At 38.6% G+C, this 21,981-nt stretch overlaps 1 protein-coding gene across 10 annotated transcripts in view; it reads left to right on the top strand.

Moving 5' to 3' along the window:
- LOC126458183 (zinc finger protein 665-like) overlaps nucleotides 1–21,981 on the top strand; it is a 200,734-nt gene that overhangs the window by 46,574 nt on the left and 132,179 nt on the right. For 9 of the 10 annotated variants that reach the window (XM_050095053.1, XM_050095051.1, XM_050095052.1 and 6 more), the window contains 2 exons: nucleotides 4,535–4,672; nucleotides 19,298–19,468. In XM_050095053.1, coding sequence (XP_049951010.1) covers nucleotides 4,535–4,672; nucleotides 19,298–19,468 — 309 coding nt within the window. The remainder of the gene's footprint in view (nucleotides 1–4,534; nucleotides 4,673–19,297; nucleotides 19,469–21,981) is intronic. The other variant, XM_050095056.1, reaches the window with a different exon arrangement.

Here is a 21,981-nt window from a genome sequence, read left to right as displayed (position 1 = left end):
CATAAAAAGTAATAATGCAGCACATTGGTTGACACTGGATTTGCATTAGAGAGTAACAGGTTTGAAATCGTCCAACCATTGAAATTTAGTATTTCTGTGATTTCCTTAAAATTGTTAATGTGAATTGTTGGATGGTTCCTTTGTAACAGACATGGCCAGCTTGTAGTTCCACCCCTCCCCCCCCCCCCCCCCCCCCCCCCTCCCTTCCTTCCCCGATTCTTTCCCTTCCAAGTTTGTACTCTGTCATCAGTAGTTCTTAGTTGTTACCTGTGCTCCTAGATTAATTGAAGTAATTGTCTGATAATATTCTCAATTGTCAGCACCTACCTTATTTTGGAACTTGAATTATTACATTCGTCTTCAAGTCCAAGACCATTTCTCCTGTCTCATATATCTTACACACCAGAAGGAATGTCATGGCTGGTTCTCACAAGGATCTCAGTAATGCCGAGGGAATGTTGTCTTCTCCAAGGGCCTTGTCTCAACTTAGGTCTCTCATGCCTTTGTCAAATTCTTCTCGCAGTAATCTTGCCATCATTTACTTCCTCTTCCATTTGTACAAGGACAAAAACAAATCAAACACCCAAAAAATAATCACTGTAGAGTGATGAAATTTCAGAAACACATTTTTCTAGGTAACATATTTAAGTGATGAACATTCCAAGATCATAGTTTATTGTAAGTGTGAAATAAGCCATTGCAAATGTGAATTACTGGTACATTAATAACCAGTGCAACCACCAGGACTTCGAATGTAAATGTGCATGCAATGGGTTGTATAGGTGCCGGATGTCAGTTTGTGGGATGGGGTTCCATGCCTGTTGCACTTGATGAGTCAATACAGGGATGGTTAATGCTTTTTGTGGATGAAGCTGGAGTTGTTGTCTGATGATGTCCAATATGTGCTCAACAGGCAAGCCAGTTCAACATGTGGCCACTCTGTAGGTTACAACAGCAGTATGTGGGTGAGCGTTATCCTGTTGCCTCCAGTGAATTATCACTTGACACCACAGAAGTTGCAAATGGTGGCGGTTTGGAGTCACTGGATTGCACACTATAGTGTGTCTGGCTCAGAGCTGTCCCTGAAGTAACCAATTTGTAACAGTTCGTTGTGACAATGTGGTGCCATCTGCAGTTCAAATTGCTGATGCAGATGCAGTATGATGTACCGCACCTATACACTGGAAATGGTGGTCTTCACTCTTGGTTGTGCGACGTGGCCATCCAGAGCCAGTCTTCTTGCAACTGTACATTCCCATAACTGCTGCTGCCAGCAATCGTCTACAGTGTCTACATTCCTGCCAAGCCTTTCTGCAGTATTGCAGGAGGAACATTCAGGTTCTCTTAACCCTCGTTCAAGCTCGGTGAGGTGTTGATAATGGCGTCTTTGTTGTCTTAAAAGCATTCTTGACTAACATCAACTTATCACGTCCTCAAAGGTATTTAAAGTAAAGCTGATTTGCATCCTGATAGTAGTGCTATTAGCGCTACTCTTATGCGACTGGCACGTTGAATAGACATCACTTTTCAGATGTAGAAACACGCCTACCAACTTTCGTTTATGTTGTACATCTCCTTGGTGCTCTGATTTTTTTTTTCCGCTGGCAGTGTATAATACTGCCTTTAAGTTCATTTTGGTTGTACAGCCTTTCGACGTATTCTATCTGCTTTTCAACTTTTCTTTCTTTCCTAACTACTGGCTTGCCATCTGGGGTCATTATATTCCTACATCTGATTCTTTTGTCTTCGAATATCTCTCTTAATTTTCCCATAGGCAGCAGATAACTTTCCCTAGTGGCTCATGCTTGTACAGCCTTGCGGTTTTATACCTTCTTTGTCAGTTTATCTTCCAGTCAACCTCATTTCTAATCAGCTGCATTCCCTATTTGGCATCATCATTTGCTGCATTGTTACATTTGCTCCTTTTACTGATTAAATTCTTTATCTTGTGTGTTATCCAAGGATTTGTCCTGAGATTTGTATTTTTAACCATTGATCCTCTGCTGACTCTGTTATTTATTTCATTTTTCAAACTATCTATGTATCTTCTACTATATCCTTCTCCCCCATTTCATTTAGTTGCTGCCCAGTTCTCCATTTGAAACTATCAACACCCTCTGGTTCTTTCAATGCATCCAGGTCCTATCTCCTTAATTTCCTACCTTTCTTCAATTTCATCAGTTTAAATCTGCAGTTAATAATCACTTAATTACAGCCAGAGTCCACATTCACTCCTAGAAATGTTTTGCAGTTTAAAATCTGATTTTGATACCTCTGTCAATCTACATCTACTTCCACATCCACACTCCAGAAGTCATTGTTGATGTACGGCAAAGGATACCACATGCCACGACTAATCATTTCCTTTCTTCTTCCAATCAGAAATAGAGCAAGGAGAAAACGAATGTTGATAAGCCTCCATATGAGCCCTAATTTCTGTCATATTTTCTTCATGGTCCTTATGCAATAAATATGTCAGTGGCAGTAGAATCAATCTGCAGCCAGCCTCAAGTGCTGGTTCTATAAATTTCCGTAATAGTACTTGTCAAAAAGAGCATCGTCTTCCCTCCAGGGATTACCATTTAAATCTAGCAGTCTGCCTCTGAATCGCTTCGGTGTCTTCCTGTAATCCAGCCAGGCGGCGATCGCAAATACTCTAACAGTACTCAAGAAATGAGTTGCTTTAGCATTATCTAAGTTGCACAGTCTATCTGAATTCTTTCAGTTTCTGCAGGTCTTGTTCATGTATATGGCCTTATTTTGATGACTCTTTGCAGTGCATTTATTTAATAAATGTGTACACAATATATTTAATAATTAGATTATACATTTTGATTTTTTGCCACCGATAACAGCGACGAGGAGTTGACGAGTGGTGAGGCTTAGGTAGGTCAGGGAGGTGCCGCCACATCTGCACGCAGAAGTCACGTAATTCCTGTAGATTCCGTGGAGGGGTCAAGAGCTCTGACACCACGTTCGGTGAGTTGGGGCGCCAACACGTAAATTTGAACTCGCCACTGTGTTTCTCGAACCACTCCATCACATTGCTGGTCTTGTGACATGGTGCATTATCTTGCTGAAAAATGCCACTGCCATCAGGAAACATGATCATCGTGAAGGGGTGTACATGGTCTGCAACCAGTGTACAATATTCCTCGGCCATCAAAGTCTCTTGCTTGCCACATGTTGAAGACACAGCACTCCTCGAACACCCAACAAGTCGAGCAGTTTCTGAAATCCTCATGCCAAGCCTCCGGACCATCACAACGTGCTCTTGGTCGAACTCAGATAGATTGCGTGCCTTCTCCATTCTTTACACGGCTGGCATGCTCACTGATGTGACAAGCAGTCATTCCTCACCAGGTGGTGCTGCTGTCGCTTGGGTGGGGTTATATCAATAGTGGGTCAATGGTCGCAATGTATATATTTGATAAACTATATCAAAAAGTGTAATCTAATTCCTAACTGAAGTAAAAACTAACATCAACAGCTTCCAGAATGAATCTTTCAATTGGCAGTGAATTGTCGTATGTTGTGAATTGTACTGAAGAACCCTCCGTCACAGCTTTAGTCGGTATGTTGTGAAGCGTACTGAAGCAGTTACCTTCACAGCTTTAGTCCTGTCAGGAGCTCTCTCTTTTACTTTCCTCACTTCACGTATTGTACTGGACTATCACTCCTGGACCAAAGTGTATTACGAAGAGTCAACTTGGTGACAGCCTAGGGGTTTGTTTCCAGAATTAATATTTCACTCAGCAGTGAAGTGTGAAATTTCGTGTCATATTAAAGCTGTGTGCCAGACCAGAATTCAAACTCAAAACCTTGCCTTTCTCTGGCAGTGCTCATAGCAGCTGAATTATACAGACAGATAAGAGCAGTGTCCACAAATGTCAAGGTTCCGGGTTCAAATCCTTGTCCGGTGTACATTTTTAATCTGTAAGGGAGTTTCATAACATCACTCCATGACGGAGCACGAGATTCATTCTGGAAAGAAAATACCAGTTGAAGTGTTTAGCTGGATACAAATAAATTTTGTTTAACACGGTATGAGCAAATTTACAAGGAAAGGATCTACTTTTTGTTGGAAACGAGATTTGGAAATTGCCTTTACCAAATTATCATCATCATCAAGATCATGTAAGGTAATTAAATTGTGTGTGTGCGTGTGTGTGTGCGTGTGTGTGTGCGTGTGTGTGTGCGTGTGTGTGTGCGTGTGTGTGTGCGAGCGAGCGCACGCGCGCGTGTGTGGGCGCGGCGCACGCGCATAATTACGTGTAAAATTAATTCTGCACTACTATTCTGGATTTTGACTCATTGAATTTATCAGGTATAATGTTCTTGAGGGCTTATGAGGCTACAGTCTTTCCTACAGGGGAGAGATTTTTCTCATGTAACAGCTGTAGTCTATATGTATGCCTAATGAAGCATTTTTGTAATTTGCTGTGGTTCCTTTTAGTTTTATATTTTTCTACTGATCTTTCCTACCTACACATTCATTGTAAATTATTCATTTGTTTTGATTTGATTTTGGCAGCAGGCTTGTGAGAACGGAAAGAACTCACAGGAAAGTGTTGCCCAGCAGACTTGTGTCAATGGCCAATCGGGTATTGGAGCGGCGACAGACACAATGGCATTAGTGCCTCATCACACAGAGCAGCAGCCCCAACAGCAGGTAGGAGCTTTACACTTTGTTTTAACTGGACTAATGTTATAATAGCATAGGCAGTGACTTATGTTACAAGTGTAGTTATACATAGGCAACAGATAAAAATTTCATCCTGCAGTGAAGGTGACAAACGAATCTATGATTATAATGATTAAATGCACAAAGAGAATATTAAGCATGTCAAATGTTAAATGACTGAAAAAAATTAAAACAAAACAAAAAGTGTGGTAGATGATCGAAAGTATCTTGTTCTCTGCATTAAGAACGGAGTTTGAGTGACTAAATATGTGACTTTTCAGGCAAACTGTAATTGTATGGCATTCATTGAGAAGGGATGATAGAGAACAGTGACTGTGAATGTCAGTCAAGAATCTGCTTTGGCTGGCAAACTATGTTTCATTTGTTGACTTACATACATATTAAGTCTTGTTATTTATCTTAGTTGCAATTAGTGCTTTGTTGTAAAAACGTGTTGCTGTCATATCTTTTATTGCACCATTGACATGCAGTAATTTTTTTTACACACACACACACACACACACACACACACACACACACACACACACACACACGAGTATTGGATGATTTTCTTCCATTTTACCTGTTGGTTGGGAAATCAGTGATAATTGTCTTAAATTCCATTAATACATCCACAAGAAGTCAACATTGCCTACTTGAGAGGCAGTAAAGTAGCAGTAATATTGAAATATAATATGGGCAAATAAAAAGTCTGCTCACCAAGCTGCATCAGGAGAAGACACACAAAAGCTGTGGAAACGCACGAGCTGTAGAAGCCTCTTTTTGGCAGAAGGGTTGAAGAGAAAGGAAGAGGGGCAAAGGAAAATGATGGGTGAGGTGGGAATAGTTATAGAAAAGTCATACAGAATTCTGGTTCAGAGGAGACTTACCTTACATGACAAGAAGGAAAGATTGATTGTCGATGACTGCACTGGACACAATTTGAAGACCTCAGAACTTAACTCTAAGGGTCCAAACCTTGTGACAGTCCTTGGTTAAGACTTGCCCAGTGCACCTTCCTACTGCCAACTCGAGCACTCCTGTAACTTTCAGAACTATACTGTGAAATGAAAAGTGTTGTGTACCAACTGTTATGTAAACAGTATTCGGCCTTCTGCATTACTACAGCTACCACCATGTTATCTGTTTGGATGAAAGGGCATAGACAGTTGTGTACTGGAAACACAAACACACTATATTCTGTTACAGTGTATGTTCTACAACATGACAGTCTTGACCCTGATGTCTGTTTCACTACACATACCATCTGGATTCTCCCTCCTGCTACTAGTTTCTCAAAGCTCAGCAGGTGGGAACTGGCTGTAGAATGTGTGCTTGGTTCTTGCCACCCACTTGGCCTAAATTTTTGTTTATTTCTGTGGTCTCAGCTTTTCTTTTCAGTAACTATTCCTTTTCTTTGTCCCCATTCACTTTTCAATTTTTTTTTCTCCCCCCCCCCCCCCCCCCCCCCCTCTGACCTGTCTGTTTTCCCCCACTCCTCCTCCCGTCTATCTATAATACACTTAGCTTTCCACTCTTGATGAATCGTTCAAAGTTTATTTATTTTTCTTTTTTTTTTTTTTTTTTTTTTTTTCGGTATTCTCAGTTTTGTTTATTACCCTACCTCCCACCTTTAATTTCTAAGGTTTTCAAATTGCATCCGGTGCATTCATCGACAATTGGTCTTTCCTTCTCATCCCGCCAAATAAGGCTCCCCTGACCCGGGATCCTCACAAGTCCTTTTCCATGATCCCTCTTCATTTCCCTTCAACCCTTTTGCCAGAAGAAAGAGCCTTGGCTCAGAGGTCTCGTGCATTTTCACTCCTTTTATGTCTTTTCTTCTGTTGTTGCTTGATGAGTAGATTTTTCTATCCATCGATTATTATATTTTCAAACCTTGATTATTTTCATTGATAAGTTAGAAGTATTGGTTATAACAGTATTATAACAGTGCTTTGGGACAGCTGGGAAATCCGAGATTAACCTGGATTTTTTTTTTTATCCGGGATAAAACCGGGAAAAACCCGGGAATTTTCTAGAATTGTGGGAATTTTTATTGTTTTAGTCTCCAGTTAAATTTTTGTGATTTTGACTGGTAAGAAGTGATAAACAGCAAAATGTGACAAAGACTTCAGGACGAAGACTATGGAATACTCCATAACAGCAAACTGCTTCCGATGAGTGTGACGTTACAACATTAAGTTCATTTTGAGTAGTTACCAGTGGGTTCGTGTGCATGTGGAGTTCAGTTGGGTGTGAGCAGTACCTTCTCCCGCTTATGGCTGCTTCAAGTGTGGCTGCAGCAGTAGCAAGAAACAGTCATGCTACACAGAAAAATTTTTCTGGGGTACCCAAACTGCCAGATTTGCCCATGCACAGAACAATCTGGGTTTTAATGGGGAAGAGGATAGTGACCCATGTTTATGTTTAGTGATTTTACTGTTTCCTGATGTCCTATTTCCTCTTCATTTACAGTTCACACGTCAAATGAAAGCAAAATGTATTTCTGTGGACAGGAGCTATCAAGTAAATTAAATAGTTACAGAAGGCAGTTATTAATTTCAGTTTTCTGATTTGATTTTATTTCCACGTTTTTGTCAGTGAAGCATTAATCCCCCTGCACATCACTGAAGTTATTTTCATCGGTTTGCAAAGTAAATATCGCCTTTATTAATCTTTTCCGCAAATGCAGTCAGTTGATAGGAAACGAAGTATTACATTCCTCACTATTGGCTAGTTGCAACTGTTCAGTTAATTTTGAGTGCAGATTTTCATCTTCTGGCACATTTGGCATTATGCCATAATTAAGAATGAAACCTAAGTCAATACACTACTTGTAACCCAAGAAAATTGGCATCCCAAAATAATTGTGAATCTGAATATATGAATGTGTCCCTTAAATTGAATTATGCATTTAGTACAGTTTACAAAATTCCTCTGCTCTTGGTGTATCCTCTGATGTCCTATTTATTTTAAGACGTCATGTAAGATCTCTTAATGCTATATGTGTACGAATGTATGGGCTTCCTACGTCACCGTAACTGTCCACGCACAGTATCACCTGTTTTCTAGTGCTCTCTGGCAGCTGCTCAAATGAACCCATGTCTAAGAGGTCGCAGAAAAATATTGCGAATGGTTCTTCGAAAAGCTTTATTTTCAAAGAAAATTTTCTTTTACGTTAGGTGAACTATGTTAGGTGTGAGAATATGCAATGAATTTCTTAAATCACAGAGTGTTTGACTCCCATTTAAAATTAAAACTTTCAAGACCAGCCACTTAGAATAATTTCCAACCCAGAAGACCAGACATTAATGTCATTGTTTAAAATTTTACTGGCACATTTGTGTGATGTATCTTAAGGTGTAAGACACACTAAAAAGACCAATGTTATCTGTGAAAGCTTAACTTTTCTTGTAGCTACACTATGTCCATTAATTTAAACCAATTAACTTTTCCTATTTGTGTTTTCACACTACATCTACATCTACGTCCATACTCCGCAAGCCACCTGACTCTGTGTTGCGGAGGGTACCTTGAGTACCTCTATTGGTTCTCCCTTATATTCCAGTCTCGTATTGTTCATGGAAAGAAGGATTGTCGTCATTCCTCTGTGTGGGCTCTAATCTCTCTGATTTTATGCTCATGCTCTCTTCGCGAGATATAAGTAGGAGGGAGCAATATACTGCTTGACTCTTCGGTGAAGGTATGTTCTCGAAACTTTAACAACAGCCCGTACTGAGCTACTGAGTGTCTCTCCTGCAGAGTCTTCCACTGGAGTTTATCTATCATCTCCGTAACGCTTTTGCGATTACTAAATGATCCTGTAACGAAGTGCGCTGCTCTCCGTTGGATCTTCTCTATCTCTTCTATCAACCCTATCTGGTACGGATCCCACACTGCTGAGCAGTATTCAAGCAGTGGGTGAACAAGCATACTGTAACCTACTTCCCTTGTTTTCGGATTGCATTTCCTTAGGATTCTTCCAATGAATCTCAGTCTGGCATCTGCTTTGCCGACGATCAACTTTATATGATCATTCCATTTTAAATTACTCCTAATGCGTACTCCCAGATAATTTCTGGAATTAACTGCTTCCAGTTGCTGACCTGCTATATTGTAGCTAAATGATAAGGGATCTTTCTTTCTATGTATTCGCAGCACATTACACTTGTCTACATTGAGATTCAGTTGCTATTCCCTGCACCATGCGTCAATTCGCTGCAGATCCTCCTGCATTTCAGTACAATTTTCCATTGTTACAACCTCACAATATACCACAGCATCATCTGTAGAAAGCCTCAGTGAACTTCCAGTGTCATCCACAGGGTCATTTATGTATATTTTGAATAGCAATGGTCCTATGACACGCCCCTGCAGCACACCTGAAATCACTCTCACTTCGAAAGACTTCTCTCCAGTGAGAATGACATGCTGTGTTCTTTTGTCTAGGAACTCTTCAATCCAATCACACAATTGGTCTGATAGTCCATATGCTCTTACTTTGTTCATTAAACGACTGTTGGGAACTGTATCGAACGCCTTGCGGAAGTCAAGAAACACGGCATCTACCTGTGAACCCATGTCTATGGCCCTCTGAGTCTCGTGGACGAATAGTGTGAGCTGGGTTTCACACGACCATCTTTTTCTAAACCCATGCTGATTCCTACAGAGTAGATTTCTAGTCTCCAGAAAAGTCATTATACTCGAACATAATACGTGTTCCAAAATTCTACAACTGATCAACGTTAGAGATATAGGTCTATAGTTCTGCACATCTGTTCGACGTCCCTTCTTGAAAACGGGTATGACCTGTGAACTTTTTCCAATCCTTTGGAACGCTACGCTCTTCTAGAGACCTACGGTACACCGCTGCAAGAAGGGGGGGGCAAGTTCCTTCGAGTACTCTGTGTAAAATCAAACTGGTATCCCATCAGGTTCAGCGGCCTTTCCTCTTTTGAGCGATTTTAATTGTTTCTCTATCCCTGTGTCGTCTATTTCGATTTCTACCATTTTGTCATCTGTGCGACAATCTAGAGGAGGAACTACAGTGCAGTCTTCCTCTGTGAAACAGCTTTGGAAAAAGACATTTAGTATTTTGGCCTTTAGTCTGTCATCCTCTGTTTCAGAACCATTTTGGTCACAGAGTGTCTGTACATTTTGTTTTGATCCACCTACCGCTTTGACATAAGACCAAAATTTCTTAGGATTTTCTGCCAAGTCAGTACATAGATCTTTACTTTCGAATTCATTGAAAGCCTCTCGCATAGCCCTCCTTACACTACATTTCGCTTCGCGTAATGTTTGTTTGTCTGCAAGGCTTTGGCTATGTTTATGTTTGCTGTGAAGTTCCCTTTGCTTCCGCAGCAGTTTCCTAACTCGGTTGTTGTACCACGGTGGCTGTTTTTCATCTCTTACGATCTTGCTTGGCACATACTCATCTAACGCGTATTGTACGATGGTTTTGAACTTTGTCCACTGATCATCAACACTATCTGTACTTGAGAAAAAACTTTTGTGTTGAGCCGTCAGGTACTCTGTAATCTGCTTTTTGTCACTTTTGCTAAACAGAAAAATCTTCTTACCTTTTTTAATATTTCTATTTACGGCTGAAATCATCGATGCAGTAACCACTTTATGATCACTGATTCCCTGTTCTGCGTTAACTGTTCCAAATAGTTCGGGTCTGTTTGTCACCAGAAGGTCTAATATGGTATCGCCACGAGTCGGTTCTCTGTTTAACTGCTCAAGGTAGTTTTCTGATAAAGCACTTAAAAAAATTTCACTGGATTCTTTGTCCCTGTCACCCGTTATGAACGTTTGAGTCTCCCAATCTATATCCGGCAAATCTCCTCCCAGAACTATAACATGGTGGGGAAATCTACTTGAAATATTTTCCAAATTATCCTTCAGGTGCTCAGCCACAACAGCTGCTGAACCGGGGGGCCTATAGAGACATCCAATTACCATGTCTGAGCCTGCTTCAACCGTGACCTTCACCCAAATTATTTCACATTTCGGATCTCCGTCAATTTCCTTTGATACTATTGCACTTCTTATCGCTATAAATACGCCTCCTCCTTCACTGTCCAGCCTGTCTCTGCGGTATACATTCCAATCTGAGTTTAGGATTTCATTACTGTTCACGTCTGGTTTCAGCCAACTTTCTGTCCCTAGTACTATACGTGCATTGTGACCGTTTATTAATGAGAGCAGTTCTGGGAACTTTCTACAGACGCTCCTGCAGTTTACTATTAGCACATTAATACTGTTATTCCCTGTTGCATTTTGCCTACTCCTACCTCGCCGCGTCTCAGGAGGCGTCTTGTCGGGCCAAAACTCTGTCGGATCATTTTTTGCAAACTTTTATACATAAATACGTTATATTGAATGATTAATTGAATAAAAAGTTGTTTTGAAAATTTTCAGTTTATTAGAACAAAAACTACAGACCGTCCCATTTTTGGGACATTTGCCAAATGCGCTATCCAAATTCACAACCTTATTCTCCATGCATAATATTGTAAGAAACAACACAAACAATAAATAAAGAATGTTTTAATATTATTGACTGTCTATTCAGTATAAAATGAAGCTAAACATTTATTGTGTACACCAACATTGCACCTATCACAAATTTTTGTTGTTTTTTTTTTTTTTCTTGCAGTAAGCACATCACTTCTGTGTTTTACTTGGCACAATGAAATGATTTCATGGATCTAGTTGTACATCTGTGCTCACCCGTCCTCCCATCAGTTTGCTTCCTTGTGGTCCTCTGCGTTTTGGTACTGATCCTGTTTTCTTTGATAGGTAAAACGTCACTATTCTCCGTCGGACATCCAAAAGGGAGAGCTTCTCATTAGAATTAGCAATTTGGTATGCACGACCTGTGTTTACTACGCAGATATCTATCATCTGTGTGCATAATGGCCACCACCATTTCTTTGACCTTATCCTCGTCGTATAAAGTCTAGTAGATCTACGCCACCCATATGGGCATTGTATTCTTCAATGAGATGTGGAATTGTAACTTCCTTTTTCTTTGCCCGTGAGTATCTTTTAGCAGAACTCAGAGGAGTAATAGTACTGTAATTTGTCACTACACATACTGGTTTGTTGTCACTCCATTTCACAACCAGAAATTCGTTCTCTTTGTCAAACATGTAGTCATAGAATCCTCGTTCCTTTTCTTTTGCCATTCTTTTTGAGTCACTCAAAGGACATGCATTAGTTCGATCTCTCTTATTGTTCCTGTAGCTTTCATTTTACTCTTTCCAAGTGTGATCAGTGTGTCAACACTGGTGAAAAAGTTGTCAAAGAAAAGCTTATAATTCGGATACCCTGATTCTGGAAACATGCTGGTTGGTTCATTTATTACCCTTGCACCTAAAGGCTCCTGTTTGTTGTCAGTCTTGCCACAGTAGGGCGAAAAATTATAAAGAAAGCCATTGGAACTTGTAAGACACCAAATTTTATATCCAAATTTGATAGGCTTTCCCCTCAGAAACATTTTAGCTGAATGTTTGCCATAATAACGAACCATCATTTCATCAATTGAGAGTTCTAAATGAAATACGCCAAATTTACCAAATTCCTTTTTCAGCATTTCAAAGAACAACCTCAGTTTGTGCATCTTGTCGTTTCTGTCTATTTTGGAGTTGTCATTGAGATGAATGAATCTCTTTATTTCCCGAAACCTATTTCTTGACATGGAGTTGAAGACTAAAGGAACACCGACATCAGGAGCCTGTTCCCAGTACATATTCTCATGGGGAAGCTTATGATAACCACTCAGAAGTAGTATGCCAATAAATGATTTTAGTTCTTCTTTGGTTAGCAGAAAATTTATTTTGTTATGTTGGGCAAGCATAGATTTCGCTTTGTTCAATAATAGTATCCATTTGTTTCTCAGAAAAAAAAAAAAATCCTCAAACACCTGGGGCACTGTCTTATTTGCTAGGCATTCCACAACATAATGTTCGTTGCTCTTCCCTGGTTCACTAGTGTCTGTGTACATTGGTTGACATTTATACCACTTACATTTATATTTTTTTTGTAGATAACGTACCACTTTCTGCTCCATCTCCTAATGCTTTCCTTCTTTTGGCTTCTGGAGGTACAACTGTAGCATTAGCTTCGTCTCGGCTGGTTATGAGCTCTAAAGTACTGGCTACATCTTGTACATCAGACTCATTGTTCAGTACATTTTTGTCATGTCTTCTTCATCTGTTATTACATCTGCATCGGGTGGAATAATCGCCAATTCTACATCATCTTCATCGTCACTCTCTTGATGGTTCTCTAGTTCTGCTAGAATTTCTTCAAGTGTAAGTCCACGCAGCATGTTTTTATCCTGTTGGAATCGTAAAATTCGAATAGAATATGAAAAAAAGCAGATATAAAGAACGTAAAATGCAATTCTTCTTTGTATAATAAATGTATACAAGAATAGGGCACATCAGCAATATATGATAGTGTAACATGCCATTATCCCATTATTGGGATGCATAAATTATATCGGTATTGCACTTACTTGAAAAAATCTGAAGTATACTTAATCTTACACGGACATCCATGTGTTCATAACAAACACGCCCACACAACTAAATCACAGCTCATTGTCGTCCAGGAACTACCAGCAAACATACAGCGCTGCCAAGTGCGAGAACAAAAAATCGGCAAGTTTATAATTTTCCTGACGTGAAGTACTTAGAAAAAAGTTATTTATTTTACAATTACAGGCATTATAGCAGTTAGTTGAACCTACAGGTGCAACAATGAAGGCTAAAAGCTCCATTGCTTACGTAGAAATAAGTAAAATATGCGTGTCCCAAAAAAGGGACAATGGCCAGTAATGGGTTAACAGCAATGTTGCTATTTGCTTACTACATCGCATGTCCTATGCTTTGAATATCTGCTGTGATTGGCTGACGAGAACACATGACGAGCTGTGATTGGCTTACAACAGGGCATTGCAGTCTCTGTTTCAATGCTGTTTCATGTGTTTGATGGAATTCGAATTTATACTTTTGTAATATGAAAACAGGCATCATACATATTGCTGCACATTAAAGATCTTTTCAGAACGTGTTTTTTCCCCCCTTGTTGAGTTCCATTTTCTAAAGTGCCACGGAGTTTTTGCTGGTGTATAAAACCTTTAACATTCAAAGGATTAGCAACCTTGACATGCAGTAACTGCAGTAATTCATTTAGAAAACTGCTGTTTCTACAAGTAAATTTATGGATACTTCTTTATTACCTTTATGTACCATCTCGATTTGTTTATACATATTAACAAACTCCTCCGTATGTGGAGTTTGTCACCATCTGTTTTAAGAGTTATTCAGGATCAACCGTTTTGTGTACAGGAGGTAAATGACACTATTCCCTCCAATTGAAGGGAGTTTCTCTAAAGTTTTCAATATACTGTAACCTGTATTCATTCAAGTATTTTTATTTCTGTTTTTGAAACTTTTCATCAAGGTCACAAATGTATAATTCAGTTATTAGTAGGGACATTAAAATTTCACAAAAATGATAACATGAAATAAATACCAAAATAACAGCTTTTAGGGAAATAAAATGAAATTGTCGATTTTTACAAAATATCAGACGACTTTTAATTTTCCTGATAAAAATGTTATAAATCTGAAAACTACAGTTTTTTAATATTCATAACTTGTGGTTATTGAATGTTAAAATAACATTTTGACTTCAGATTTCTCAAGGCTTAGGTTAGTGTATAATATCAAAATGCTAGTTCAGAAGTTTCATTTCTCGTGTAAATTGGCAAAACCATTTAATTTGGAAAAAGAAGAAATGTATTTGTAAAAGAAACAACACAGTTTTGTCAAAAACAACACCAAATTTGGCAAGAAAACAGCATATAATTTGGCTAAAACACCAAATTTAGCAAAAACACTGGATTTGACAGAAAAGAATATGCCAAAAAATAACACCGAATTTCACAAACAATACTGAATTTGGCAACAACCATGCAATTTAAAGAAAACCAAATTTAGAAAAAAACTCGAAATTTGACAAATAACAGCACTGAATTAGGCAAAAAAAAAAAAAACCCTATCATTAGCAGAAAAAGGCACTGAATTTGAAAAAATAACATCAAATTTGATAAAAAAATACTGAAATTGATTTAAAAACACAAAATTTGACATTAAATAAAACAAAATTTGGCAAAAAAAAAATCGAATGCAGCAAAAAAAGATACTGAATGTGGCAAAAAAGTACCTTGAATATGACAAAAAACACCAAACTTGACAAATGTACAGTGTATTTGGCAGAAGTGACAACTAAGTTTGCAAAAATTACAACAAATGTGCAAAAAAATGCATGTGGCAAAAAGTAACATCGAATTTCGCCAAAAATAATACTGAATTTGGTAATAAAACAAAGAGATTTTTTCCTGTCTCTAGTTATCAGATCAGAGAGTAAATAGAAAACTTGGACAGCCTTTATATTCAAGTACAGACTTTATGTTAGTAGTTTATACAGACTTTCAATGTCCAAGTTTTTGACAACTGTTGCTTGTTACACTTTTTACCGAGAAAAATAGTATATTGACTTGTATATTTTTGGATACGCTGTATGTTTCAAGTATTACATTTTTAGCTATTTACTGAGCACTTTTAAACTGATCTCGCTTAAAATAAACACACATTCACTGGCAGATTTTGCCCTTGGGTGTTGCGCCTTGTAACCTAAAGTAACTTGGTTTGCCCTAGGATTAAAAACACACTACTAATGTCACAGGGATCCAAAACAAAACTGCTACTTTCAGTACCTGCAAATAACTTCCTAATCATTGTAAGGATACATAAGGAATGGGGTCCAATCACGTGTAAATTTGCGCAAATGAGCAATACAAAAATTTCAGCGTGTCAGTATCCAATACTCTATCTGACAATTGTTTATTTATTCTACTATCATGTCAACTTTTGAATGAATGAATATTTTTTTATTTACTGCCATTTTTAAGTTTTGCATTGTATGCATTGGACATGAATGTCATTAATTAAAACTATCTCAGCAGTAACTCCACAATGTATTATATACCGTCCAACGTGGTGATTTTGGACACTGGGGCGAATTCGGACAGTATGGCTTATTTGCTCTTTGCTACTGCATAGAAACAAAGAGTTACTTATTTTAATGTCCGTGCACCAGTTATTTTAAGCGCAAGATTGCATTTATCGCTTGCCACAACTTTTATTTTGCGTCAGTTGTTTCCCTAGGTGAATAATTGATGAACAGTCTCAGTGTTGAAAACCCATGCATTATCATAAAGTGGAAACTTTCTATTGTTGCGCCGAGCGGGAAGTTATTGTAACCATAATTGTCGACGCGCTCAGTAGCTAACAGCATTGACGCAATTTCTGTACAAATTTGTCGAGTTTCTCATGCAAGGTTATAAAATAACGACGGTTTTTGTAAAACTGTGTACTGTGTGGGGTGATTTCGGACAATGCCAGGAACGTATAAGAGCAGGAGAGGTGCTACAGTATGGTGTAATTATGACCCAGAACTTTTAGATAAAGCTGTTTGTGATATTCAGAGTGGTAAATTATCGTACCAAAAAGCATGTTATTTGTATGGTATACCTAAATCAACCCTACAAAATAAAGTGCAGGAAGCACATCCGAAAAAAATGGGAGGACAGGCAGTGCTAAATAAAGAAGAAGAAGAAATGTTGAAGCAAGGTATCTTGAGGGCTGCACATTGGGGATTTCCCTTCACTAAAGTGGATATTATATATTTAGTTAAAGGCTACCTCGATAAATTGAGCCAAAAAGAGAATAAATTTTGAAATATCTTGCCAGGAGAAGAATGGGTGCATTTATTCCTCAAGGACAGTCAGAAGATCTTTCCATTCGCTTAAGCTAAAATATTAAATAAGCTCATGCAGAAGTGGACAAAGAGACTATTTATTTAAGTTCTTGCAAAATAAAAACTTATCTGTAATATATAAAATTAATTACATCATTCCATATCACTTATTCACAACAAAGGACTCCTTTAAAATGTGTAAAATGTCACCAAAATCAAATAAAAAGCATGTAGAATTTTAAAAAAAGGCAGTAACTGTCCGAATTCACCCTCTATATACTGTAACTTCGGACAGAGATTTAAAAAACGTGTCAAAAATCACCCCAATCTATGGAGTGACTTCGGACACTTTATTTAACTGCCTCAGATAAATATACCTACACATACACTTTCTGATTCTGGGATATTTTATTCGTTATACATATACCCTACCACTTCCATAACAATCAGTTTAATCTAACAATATATATGAAAGTTACAATCAAAATAATGACAAAACCATCCAAAATCAACCCGTTTGACGGTACACTTGACCAAGGTACACTGACTGGATCCACTGATATGAGCAGCAATTTCCCCTGGATGGAGGGGTTGTATCATGGAGAGTCCAAACTAACATGATTCCTAAAGAGTGGTAGCATCATTTTCACTAGTTACAGGGGCACCAGTCTGTGTAATGTGTGATGTGGACCCTGACACGGCATTATTGATTTTGCACAGCAGATTAAGAACTGAAGAAATTACAGAAAGATAGGAAGTTCAGAATGTGGGACCCAAATAAATTGAAGGAACCACAGGGGGTTGAAAGTTTGAAAAGGAGCATTAGCCCACAGCTGACTGAACTGGGAATTAATAAAAAATTGAATAGGTACCTTTGAGAGATGGATTAGCCAGCAGAAAATCAAAGAGGCAAAAAGACAATCCCAATAGAAATATTTGAATAACCCAAGAGCTTATGAATTTAACTGATGAAAAGAGAAAATGTAAAAATGCAACAAATGAATGACACATAAAAAAAAATTATACAGTGTCTAGAAATAAAGTGTGACAGGACTTGCTAGAGAAGAAATGCAAAACTGTAGAAGACTGGAGGACTTCGGAAAAGGTGGACACCACCTATAGGACAGTTACAGAGTGCTTTGGAGAAAGAAGCACTTGGACAAATATCAAGAGCAAGCACTTTTGGGAGATAGTTGGTGGCTGTCTACAAGCATCTTCCACTTTTGGTTAAAACAAACCAGTCACATGAAGGTCTGAAGATAACAGATGTAGATAAATGTTTGAACTGTGGACCGTATTAGGAAAAGCTGGAGTAAAAGAAGAGCTTAAAAAAAGAGTTTACATTACTGCCTGCTCCTTCTTACATGTTTTCAACAAGTGCCATCATAGGACATGGAATTAATATTGAGATAGCTCTCAAATTTCTTCAGAATTCATGATAATGATCCAAGGGATAGTACTGATTGTAGATTACTCCAAACCTGACATTGAGTGGTAGAGATTTGCTTCACCAGCTCACATTTAAAATATTAACCTCATACAGGGATTTTTCTTCTGTTATTGCATTACTTTTCAGCATATTTACTGGAAGCTAATGCACAAAGCTGACTTCTGTTAGAATGTTCACAAGGGTGGATTAGCCAATACTGTCTGTTAAATCCTCTATTACATGTACCACAACCTGTTCACTTTGGATACGTCCAGCTTGGAAACTACAAACAAATTTTGTAATTAATTCTTATTTATTCTTAGAACTTTTAGCTTTTACTATGTGAGCTGTACTGAGAGTCTTGCACGTTACTTTGGAATTAGCATGCTTTGTAAACTAATTATTGAAATGTTGATTTGCATTATTACAGTTGTAAGTAAAAATGTAGTGTAGTGCAGTTATAGTTTAATATCCATCTTGTAGAAGTGTAATGCTTTCATTTTGTAATTATTTCTTTCATTAGTTTCCTAGTATTGGGACCTGCCACTTGTCTCCGGAGCTGTCTTCAAATCTAGACCTTTTGATTGGGAATGAAACAGAAACCTTGAATTTGGCTCATACTTCTAAAATTCTAAATGTCTTTCCACGCCCCATTTATCAAAGATGTCAGCCTGTTCAGTACAGATAGTTAACTGTCATACTGAAGTAGTCCACTGCTTCTGGCACCCCCCCCCCCACCCCCCTCCCCTGACGCACACACACATCTGCTTGGCCCAGGCATACACTTTGCAGGCATGACTTGTGTTGCACATCTCTCTTTGAAATGTTTCATCATTCCAAGGAAATTTTTGCTCATAAATTTTTAAATCCTGTAAAGGTCTCTTCTCGCACCACCATCACCCAAACAGTACGCAGTTATTTTGTTAATCATGTGGTTAAGTGGTTCATTGCTGTTTCTCATGTATATCACATTTTTTATATGTGAACATTGTTATTCCTATTTTTATATTTGCCTCTGTTACAAAGTAAGTGGATAATGTTTTCATCATCGTGGAACATTCATTAAAAGTAACTGAGTTTCTCTCCTTTTTTTTTGTGCCCACATGGTGTGATATACTTTTGCCTTATTCTCAGTTCTGATAATTCACAAAACTGCAGTATTTCTTCTCACTGTCAACTTTGGTGTTAAGTAGTTCAACTGATACAACACACACTCTCCTTTATTGAAATAAAATAACCTTCCTGATAAACAGTACAGAGAAATTTGAATTACTGTTAAATCAGTTGTGTATTTTCATTGCTTCTTTATAAAGCAACTTAATTAGCTATGATTTTATCCACAGCCTCTTCCCGTGCAGACACCTATTGCACCATCGCAAGGTACTGTTGCTACCATATCTCTACCATCTTCACATGGAGAGCTTGCCGTTTCAATAAGTGTTGAAAATAAAGTGAAACAGGACAAGGGAACCTGTACAACTGAGAGGTGTGGAGAAAATCAGGTTCATTGCCAGGTTAGTCTTTGTAGAAAGTGCAAGAATTTTGCTCACTTATATAATGTCGCTAATTGTTGATAAATGTGTTACAATACTGCAGCATGTACAAGTAGCAGCATTACTGAATGAACTTGGTGACTGTTTAGCACTCAGACCTGTAGCATAGTTTCTGTAGAATGGTAGATAATGGGGGTACGTACAGTCATTACTGTTGGAATTCGAGAAACAAATGTTTGTATTGTCACAAATTTATCAAAATGGTGCACTTTGTCATCGACAGATACAGGCATTTAATTGAGCAGATGGTGCAGTAGAGGAGCAGAGGGTTTATATTATAAAGATGTCACGAAAGTGGCGATAACCACATTTGTGGAATGCAGCATATATTTCATATAGAGTGATCTGCAGAGGTTGGTTTTTACTGTGACTATTTTCTTCTAAAGATGAAAAACAATGTTTGTTTGATTAAAAAAGGGGGGAGTGGTGTATGAATCTCGTCGACTTGTATAAAAGGCAGCTAGTTTCATTCTCCCATCTGGCAAGTCTCCCCTGACCTGGGATTTTGGCCGACTTTTCCGAACTGCAATCCTTTTCTTATATCTCTCCAGTCCTTTTTCTTCACCCTTCTTCCTTGCCCTTCAACCTTTCTGCAGGAAAGAGGGGCCTTTGGCTCCAACAGCTTGCATACATAAAACCTTTTTTTTATATGTGTGTTCTCTTGCCACTTCTTGGTGAGTAGATTTTTTTTATCTGTCCAGTTACATTAACTAGTTTCATGTGCCATATGTGAATCTGGCTATTAAATGTGTTGGATAGGGAGGGGGAAAAAAGCCACAAATTACTTTCAGACGTGTGCATAATTCACATATGCATGCACATGCTCGCGAGAACGCGCGTGCGCGCGCACACACACACACACACACACACACACACACACACACACACACACACACACACACACACATTTTGCCAGCTGGAAATGCAATAAAAAGACAAGATATTTAAAAATAATTTTTGTTAATTGCTCAAGGTGGAGAAATAATTTTAATACTCTGGCTGTTCATAAATTCCTATTACACACATTGAGAACTTGTGCATAATTAGAATTTTAAATATGTGTTATGTCCAGGAATACATTTTTTATCACTTCATCTCCAGGAATACATTTCCTTATCACAGGTAAAATGGAATTACAGTCCTTATTTAATATCCTAACATGCTGATATATGAGGTGGAGTGCATGTAGCATGTGATAATGTAATTGTGATATTATTTGTTGGCTATTTGATCTGCTTCCTTCATTTGGTAACTGAATAATTGTTTTCTGATAATTGATAATTTTATGAAACGGATAAATTGCTGCTCGCTGTAAAGATGGTAAGTTAAGTAGCAGACAGGTAGGACAAAAGACTGTTTCACATTTTAGCTTCTGACCACAGTGAGGATGAGGGGACGTGAATTGGGAGGTATCATAGGTTGATTATTTCGGGAGCGGAAAATTTGTTGTAAGAATAATTCTCATCTGCTGAAATCGAGCATGTTATGTTCAGCTGCATGTTGTGTCACAGGGTGGTCCGCATTGCTCTTGCCCACAGTTCGGCGGTGGCCATTTATCCTGGTGGTTGGTAGTCATACCAACAATCTGTACAGTGATTGCAGCAAAGTAGATATATGACATGGCTGCTTTCACAGGAAGCCCAGTCTCTGATAGGATACTATAAGGCTGCTGCAGGACTGGAATAGGAAGTACTGGGTGGGTGGATTGGGGAGGTGTTGTATCTGGGTCTTCCACAGGGATCTGATCACTGTGGCAAGGGGCTGATACTCAGAGTGATATAGTGATGGACTAGGATATTGTGGAGGTTGGGTGGGTGACAGAACACCACTTTAGGAAGGGTGGGTAGGATCTTGGATAGGATTTCCCTTATTTCAAGGCATGATGATAGATAATCAGAACCCTGGTGAAGGATGTGGTTAAGTTGTTCCAGTGTGGGGTGATACTGGGTGATGAGGTGGGCACTTCTTTGTAGCTGGTTCTTGGAGATGGTGGAAAGATTGGGTATATGTAGGGATATGGCTTGGGAAATCTGTTTGTGGACTAGGTACAAGGGGTAGTGCCTGTCTGTAAAGGCTTTTGTGACATTCAACACACTGGGCAAGGGAGTTCTCGCCCCTGGGTTGCCAGGCTGTATGGGTGGGGGTTTTTTTTGTTGTGAGAGGGATAGCAGCTGTCAAAATACAAGTACTGTTGGTAGTTGAAGGGGTTTAATATGGACTGAGGAGGAGGTCAATGTCCAGGAAGGTGGCATACTGGATTGAGGAGGACCAGGTAAAGCAGATGAGAGAGAAGGTGTTGAGGTTTTGAGGAGTTAGGATGGGGTTTCTTGGCCCTGGGACCAGATTATGAAGATATCATCAACGAACCTTTAGGCTAGGAAGGTTTCCTATAAATGGCCCATAAACAGGTTGGCATGGGAGATAGGAGGGTGCCATGTGGGTGCCCATGGCTTTGCCATAGATTTGTTTGAATA

Source organism: Schistocerca serialis, chromosome 2 (genome assembly GCF_023864345.2).
Source record: "Schistocerca serialis cubense isolate TAMUIC-IGC-003099 chromosome 2, iqSchSeri2.2, whole genome shotgun sequence".
NCBI classification, from domain to species: Eukaryota; Metazoa; Arthropoda; class Insecta; order Orthoptera; family Acrididae; genus Schistocerca; species Schistocerca serialis.
The sequence above is the reverse complement of the archived record's forward strand: the minus strand, read 5'-3'. Positions and strand labels throughout refer to the sequence as shown.